This window comes from Eubalaena glacialis, chromosome 6 (genome assembly GCF_028564815.1).
Source record: "Eubalaena glacialis isolate mEubGla1 chromosome 6, mEubGla1.1.hap2.+ XY, whole genome shotgun sequence".
Classification (NCBI taxonomy): domain Eukaryota; kingdom Metazoa; phylum Chordata; class Mammalia; order Artiodactyla; family Balaenidae; genus Eubalaena; species Eubalaena glacialis.
In genome coordinates this window covers 58,946,798-58,954,001 of record NC_083721.1, presented here as the reverse complement: position 1 = coordinate 58,954,001, position 7,204 = coordinate 58,946,798, and the positions used below count along the sequence as shown (strand labels likewise).

The 7,204-nt window shown below is 39.4% G+C and overlaps 1 protein-coding gene across 2 annotated transcripts; it reads right to left on the bottom strand.

Moving 5' to 3' along the window:
- Positions 1 to 5,605: 5,605 nt before the first annotated feature.
- LOC133093302 (chromobox protein homolog 3-like) lies at positions 5,606 to 6,483 on the bottom strand. Of its 2 annotated transcripts, XM_061193062.1 has the most exons (2): positions 6,250 to 6,483; positions 6,037 to 6,176 (listed from the first exon to the last, which is right to left on the bottom strand). In XM_061193062.1, exons 1-2 carry the CDS (start codon positions 6,413 to 6,415, stop codon positions 6,037 to 6,039), a joined length of 306 nt encoding a protein of 101 aa, XP_061049045.1. In that variant the 5' UTR covers positions 6,416 to 6,483. The 2 variants fall into 2 exon arrangements, with proteins under 2 accessions (XP_061049044.1, XP_061049045.1); XM_061193061.1 differs by having other exon boundaries at positions 5,606 to 6,483.
- Positions 6,484 to 7,204: the final 721 nt, after the last annotated feature.

Below are 7,204 nucleotides of genomic sequence, written 5' to 3'. Positions count from 1 at the left end.
AATTATTATCATCTTGCTTGACGGCAGGAACTTGCTTTTCTTTAAATATTGAAATTATTGGGACCTACCTCTTTTTAGGATTTTAGGTCTCTAAAGAGCAAATCAGGCTTGTGAAGAACACTTTCCACTAAATATTGTTCTGGGAGGAAAAGTTCTCAGCATGCTTGCAAGTTCTCACTCTACTCAGAGACCTTTGTCCTCTTTCTTTTGCATCCTTCTTTCCAAAAGACACTCATGGCAGAAATGAATCTATGAGTCTCAGGTGTGGATCTCATTTGAGCCAAGTTTGCTTCTGCAGGCGCCAGTCACAAGTGCCTCAGAATCATGTTAACAGTGAAGATATATCTGCCCCTTTGCTCTTGAATGCGAGATCCTTTAATGGGTCTCTGAAGAAAACTAGGATGAGATGAGGTTGTGACACCTTGCTCTCCATGAAGTGACATGGCAGAAAGTATGATTGTCCAACTGCCATTTTACTGTATGAAATCTGCCTGTCACTGCTCTTGGGGCAGAGTCAGAGACTCTCTGACTTACAATAAGGCTTAGCAGTGTGATTCAGCACCAAGACCACAGGCTTTGGTGTCAGAAAAATCAAGTTTTGAAGCTCATTTTCCCCACTCACTAATTCACTATATGCATATCACCTAACTTCCATTTCTTCTTTAAAATGGGGATAGTAATATTTTCTTCAAAGATCTGTTTTGAGAATCAGGTGGTATGTTAATTAACCATTTTATAAATGAGAAAGCAAGTTATAAATGTGTTATCTTGTTAATTCAGTAATTTCATTGAAGTTGGGTCCAATTGTGGGCCTGCTTTGAGGCAGACTGTATTTCATGGATTTATAACAAAGTTCTAAAGTTTAACCAAGATAGTGTCTAGAAAAACTCCTCCTTCATGTTTGTATGTTCTTTCCTTGGCAATTGCTTGCAAAGGTGTAATCAGAGAAGGGTTTGAGTCTGTTTATAGTATTAAGCAGATTCCCTCTCTCATTCATATTGAGATTTTAAATTCTTTCCTTACACATCTAAGTACATCTGGGTCACTGCTTTTACCTTTACTACTCTATTTAGTAAGCCCCACTGACATCAAATAAAGAACTATTTTTATCTGGGCTCTTCTCTCATAATACTAGAAAAATGCAAGTTTGCTGGATGAAACCAGTTTAAATTCTAGAAAAATGAATAGACCTCTACTTACAAATAAATGTTCACAACTTTCCATGACATTTATTTCGCAAATATGTAGATATGCTCAGGGATATTTTTTAATATCATAAGAATTAGGAGAATAATTTGTCCAGAATATCTAGAATCATCATCAAATATTTTTCATGTTTCATATGATGTTACTGTTTATATGATGTTCATATGTGTTACTCCCTCAGAGAAGCCTTCTCTGACCCTCCATCCTAAATTAGTTACCCCTGGTTATTTCTTTACATAGCAAATATTTATTTGATTTAGTGTTATAAGAGTATAAGCTTCATTATGACCTTGTCTATTTGGTTGACTACTACATACATACCCAGCACTTAGCTAATATATAGATGCATTCAAAGAATATTTGTTAAATGAACAAATGAATAAAAGCAAAGAACAGATAATGCTTTTAGTGAATATATTCCATATTTATTCACATATTTCCCTCTTCTATAAATTGGGAGGTAGAAAAATGGTACAGAGAGAAGGGAAAAAGAGAAGAGGAAAAGAGCAATTTAAAAAGCGAAGTTTCAGGGACTTCCCTGGCGGTCCAGTGGTTAAGCCTCTGCGCTTCCAATGTCAATATCTGGTGGGGGAACTAAGATCCCACATGCCGCGCTACGTGGCCAAAAGATTAGGAAAAAAAAAAAAAAAAAATTAAAAAGCGAAGTTTCAGATCCCAAACCTGAAAATCTGGTCCAGAGAAAGTGGTGTCAAGGAGTTCTTGAAAATCCAACTTAATTATCCAGTGTTTGTGGTAAGGTTAGAGACATCTTTTTGCTGATCTATGCAAACAGTCCAAGTTTAGAAGGAAAAGACACATAATGCAAAAACAGTCTTAAGAGGCATCTGGGAAGCAGGTGGAAGAGTGAGTGCTGAGTAATTCTCCCCTCCCTGCTCTTCCATGGAGAACAGGCTGGCTCGCTCTCATCCTCTCTATTCAGCTCCCTTTGTCTGCCCTGGTGAGAACAGGGGCACATTCTACCTCATACAAAGTGGTCCCCAGAGAAAGGTGGTGATGCCAACTATGAAACTGATTGATGCGTTTGGGGTTCCCGAGTAGCCTGTCCTGATAGCTGTGGTTATTACCTTGAAATATAAAAAAAAATAAGTGTATTTGAAGGAATATTTTTTTGATTTTTTTTCTCTTAGAGTGTATGCATGTGTGCACATGTATATTGAACATGTGGAGTAAGTAGAGTTAGTAATATTTTTGCAAATGTGATTTCTAATTGTATAAACCATACTCTGAGTTACTCTCCTAGGTTTAAAATAAACTACCTCAGATATGTTAACCATTATTGGGATCCTGTTTAACAAATGAGTTCTAGATATTCGAGGATTGTACCTCCCATTTTATTTTGTCCCTAGGATACTGGATTTCCTGTTACACTCTACAAAGATTATAATACTTGATGTTTGAGGCATGTCTTTGATCTTAAGAATTCCTGCTCTGTGTAGTCATTGGCTCAGGGAATAAAGAGGAAAGTACATGTACCCAAAGGTCTTCTCATAAGGCAGGACAGCCCACAGTGATCCACTATGTCACTAATCTTCACAATTCAAAGAGGTACACAGAGAAGTTAGAGCCAGAGGTTAGAAGCCAGGAATTGCCTGTTGGCCACAGGACAGCAATTCAGCTCCTGGCAGTTTGTCTTTCTCAAAATTGGAGAATATATTGAAAAGGAGTCTTCCTTATATGAGGGGGGAATATAAGCCATGGAGTTGAGGAAATACAAAAGAAAGAGTGACTTACCAATTTTTCTAAAGCTTCTCCAGGATCTTTCTCCGGGCCGAAAGGAAAATGTGATCTAATTATCCCCATTGAGAGAAGTAAGACATCCATAAAGAAGCTATTTAATTTGTACAAAGGGAATTATCTAAAACTATACTCACATGAAGTAGGAATGATGGCTCCAACAGCTACTAACAGCTTGAATGCTCTGGAAACAAGCAGAGCTTCAAGATTGGGTATTTATGCCAGTGCATGTATTTTGTTAACTAAAAACCCTTCTCCTAAGGAAGTAGTTGGGTGTAAGGTGAAAGGTGGTAGGCTAGTCTACTCGCAAAAGATGAGACATCATGAGAGCCTTCCAGTGTCTGCAGTGACATACAAGGTGACCCTAGAAGTCATTTTTGGGACCAGCTACAGTCTAATTTCTATAGGCATGCCAGATCAAATATATTCTACTTCCTTGTTTGCTTTCCAGTTAAAGGAAAGGGGTGTGGGGAGAATTGGAACCAAATACTACTACCTCTTCCCGAGACCCACTCCCACACATGGAAGCACAGTTCCCTGGCTAATAGAATCTTAGATCTGGAAGGGACTACAGAAATCATCCCATTTTAACATATTTGCTTTTTTGTTGACACAGGCCAAGGATGCACAGAACTGAATCAATTGACCTAAGTTAGCATGCTGTGAGAGGAAGGAGGCGGTACAGGACAGGAGAAATGGATTCAAGTCCAGGACCTATACCTAAAGAGCTTGGGCAATTTTTTTTTTTTTTTAAGCAAAGCTGGTTTTTATCTCACCTTGGTGTTGCTCTCGCGCCACCTGCTAGAGACACACCACTGGTCTTTTCACTAAAATAAAATTCCATCCACACCCCGTGGCCTGAGTTCAAGATCTGAGCCCGAGCCTGGCAGAGGAGCGGTGGGCGGCCATCAGGCTTGAAGCAACTTGTGGAGGTTTTCTGAGGCTGCTCCCTGCACACTGACTGTTTTCCGGCTCTGAGGAGGGATGCCCGACTCCCAGGCACCTCCAGCGTTCGAGCTGTGGTTTCAGCGCAGTGGGCGTGGCCTCAGAAGGCAAGGGCGTGGCGATGCCCTGGCAGCTTCACAGCCGCAGGCTCAGTCCCCCACCCCGAGCCTGCCTCCCACCCCAGCTCTCATCTCCGCAAAGCACTGGGTGCAGGATGGGGAAAGGTGAGGCATGGGTGGGGGCCCCCTCCTGACCGCCTGGGCGCCTGAGGGTGGTCACTCCCATGCCCCAACTTGGCCATGGCGCATTGCCCGGCCCGGAGCCACGTGGTCACCCACAAGTCCTAACAAGCATGGCCTGGGTGGCTGGCACACCGGCTCCCCAGTCCCAGCAGAGTGACCCCTTCCCAAGCTCGGCCGGGGCTCCTGCGGAGGAGGTGGTCAAGCCGCTGGCTTCAGCAGGTCCTCGGGGTCCAGGATTTGAGGCCAAGCTTCACCTGAATGGTAGCGATGTATCTGACACTGCAGGCCCGTGGGATCCATGCCCAGGGTAGCGTTAAGTACGTCTGAGAGTGGGGCAGGCCTCGTGGACAGTCCCTTCGGAAACTTGTCTCTGTCACCTGGAATCAGGCTCTTCCCCACTGCTAATCATTACACATAACACTGACAGGTTAACCTCCCTGAAATACTACTTCTATAATTTCATGCTTGTGCTCAAAATACTGAATAGTTTTCTTTTTTTTTTTTTTTTTTTAAAGGAATATAAAACTATTTATTGACCACTGTTCACCAGTATTTACAATAAAGTAAACAATATACAGTTGAATAACATTCTGATTACTACAAAGTTATTGTTTTTCCTGGCTTGTGCTGAACCAGTAACCCAAAATACTGAGAAGACTGAGCCTACATATAAGGAGTGGGTTGGGGTAAAGTTTCAAAAAACATGCAGGTCAAGTTTAGATTAGAAAACTTTGTTCACTCATTTATTCCTGCAGATCCTAAACTGCCAACATCTCTAACCATCTGATTAGGTTTCCATTAACAAGTCTGAGACATTCCATGTATCACAGTCTTTCAGTAAATACAGCACACGGATTTCAACTTCTTATAAAGAATGGTTTGCCAAAAGGAAGCTTTAAATGTCCACTTAACTAAGTCTTGCTTGGCTAATTAAAGCATACCAGAATTTTTCCATTTTTTTCATTTGGGTTGACAGAGATAAAATTTTCCTTTCAGGGGGGTTTTACATATAAAACTGCATTTATATGATGGTAGATATGGATGCAGATTCTGATAGGGCTGCTTTAAAAAATTATCCAATTTAAATTGTTTAATTTGTCTCATTAATTACAAAATTATTTAATTTGAAAGGTTAAGACTTAAATTTTCAATTTAAGTTGAAGTGATTTCTTATATTGCTCAAAATGATAGAATCCCAGAAACATGGGCTCATCCATGGTTGTGAAAGGCTGTTTTTGTTTTGGTAAATGTGTTTAAACAATAACCAAAAAACCCCCAAACCATTTACATATGTATTTTATGTATACACATACAGAAAACCCAGAATGGTCCTTAGGCATATATGAGTTAAATGCAAATTCTAAATTCTGATTGAGTAATGACTATGGAGATTTTCCCCAACATTTAGAAAAGCTGTTCTCTAATGCAGAGGAAATAATATACCATAGTATCAAATGTTCTTTTCTGCTAAAGGAAGCAACTACAGAAAGCTTTTATTTGTTCAAAGTAACCAGTGCTACAGATGCAAAAAAAACAAAAACAAAACCCCCAAAAAACCCCCCAAACCCAACAACTTCCCCAATACTACTTCAAAACAAACATATCAAACATGATTTTCATTAGAATGTAGTTATTTCTTCACACTAATAAATCAAAAGACCAAGACCCAGATTTTATATATATATATAAATATATATAAAAAGCAATGCAAACAATTATTGAGCTTCATCTTCTGGACAAGAATGCCAAGTTAGTCTCTCTTCATAAAAAGCAATTACAATTTGAGGACACTTCATATTTGCCTCCTTTGCCAGCACCAAGTCCGCCTCATCTGAATCTTTCCATTTCATGAGAAACATTAATTCTCCACTGCTGTCTGTGGCACCAATTATTCGCTCTGGGTCAAGACCTCTGGCAAAACCTCTTGGTTTATCAGCAGCATCTCTTTTCTTCTTTGATTTGCTATCATCAGATTCACTGTCAGATAAAGATTTTCTTTTTGTTCCATCTTTTTCTTTACCAGCTTTTTGAGAATTAAGAAATGCTTCAATTAACTCTGGACAATCGAAATTTTCTTCAGGTTCCCAAGTATTGTCTGCATCTGTAAATCCCTTCCACTTCAGGAAATACTCCACCTTCCCATTCACTACACGTCGGTCCAGTACTTTTTCTACCACAAATTCTTCAGGTTCTGCCTCTTCGACTTTTTTACTCTTTCCATTCTGTTTCTTTCCCATTTTTTGCAATGTAGTTTTATTGGACGCCATTTTTTATTGCAGACTTGAAGAGCTATTATTCACCGCCTCCGAGCTGCTCCGGGTCCCGGGTCTGCAGCGTCTCTGAATAGTTTTCTATTAGCACCATACTAAGCATCAAGTACTAATTCATTTGCTTCTCCTGGGGCAGAAGTTGCAAACTTGAATACCTACACAGAATATATGTCTTACTGAAAAGGAAGTTGCTAAAACGTGGCTTCCTCTGGAGGGCTGCCATGTGGGAAGGTAGACTCAGTGATGCCAGACAGATCTTTCAATATTTCAAGAGAAAGGAAATGTAGATTCTTTGTAAAATATCTCCATTTTAAAATGTGGATAACTAAATCAATTTTTTTCTTTGTGACTTCATTTTGTTTGTCAATTATGTCGAAACTATATTTCAAAGTCCAAACAATATAAGTTATAGTCACAGAAGTCTTGCTCCCGTTTCTGTTCACATCACCCTGTTCGGTCCCTCCTCTTGTAACTGCTTAGCGTTTGGTTTATCCTTCCATCATTTCTTTTTGAAAACATAAACATTATACATATGTACTCATATTTCTTTCTGTTTCTTACATAAACAATAGCATACTATAAACACTGGTCTGCCCCTTGTTTTTTTCACTTAACACAGTTTGGATCCATATCAGTATATAGATATCTTCCTCATTTCTTTATCTAACTATATAAGATAACACTGTTATATACTATAGTTTTTCCAGGTATTGACAAACTACAGTCTGAGGGCCAAATCTAGCCTGCCATCTGTTTTTTTTTCTCTGATTTTTTTTTGGCTGCGTT

What these genes read in the sequence shown, in the direction of transcription:
- LOC133093302 (XM_061193061.1), bottom strand. Translation starts at nt 6,415, where the DNA reads ATGGCGTCCAATAAAACTACATTGCAAAAAATGGGAAAGAAACAGAAT.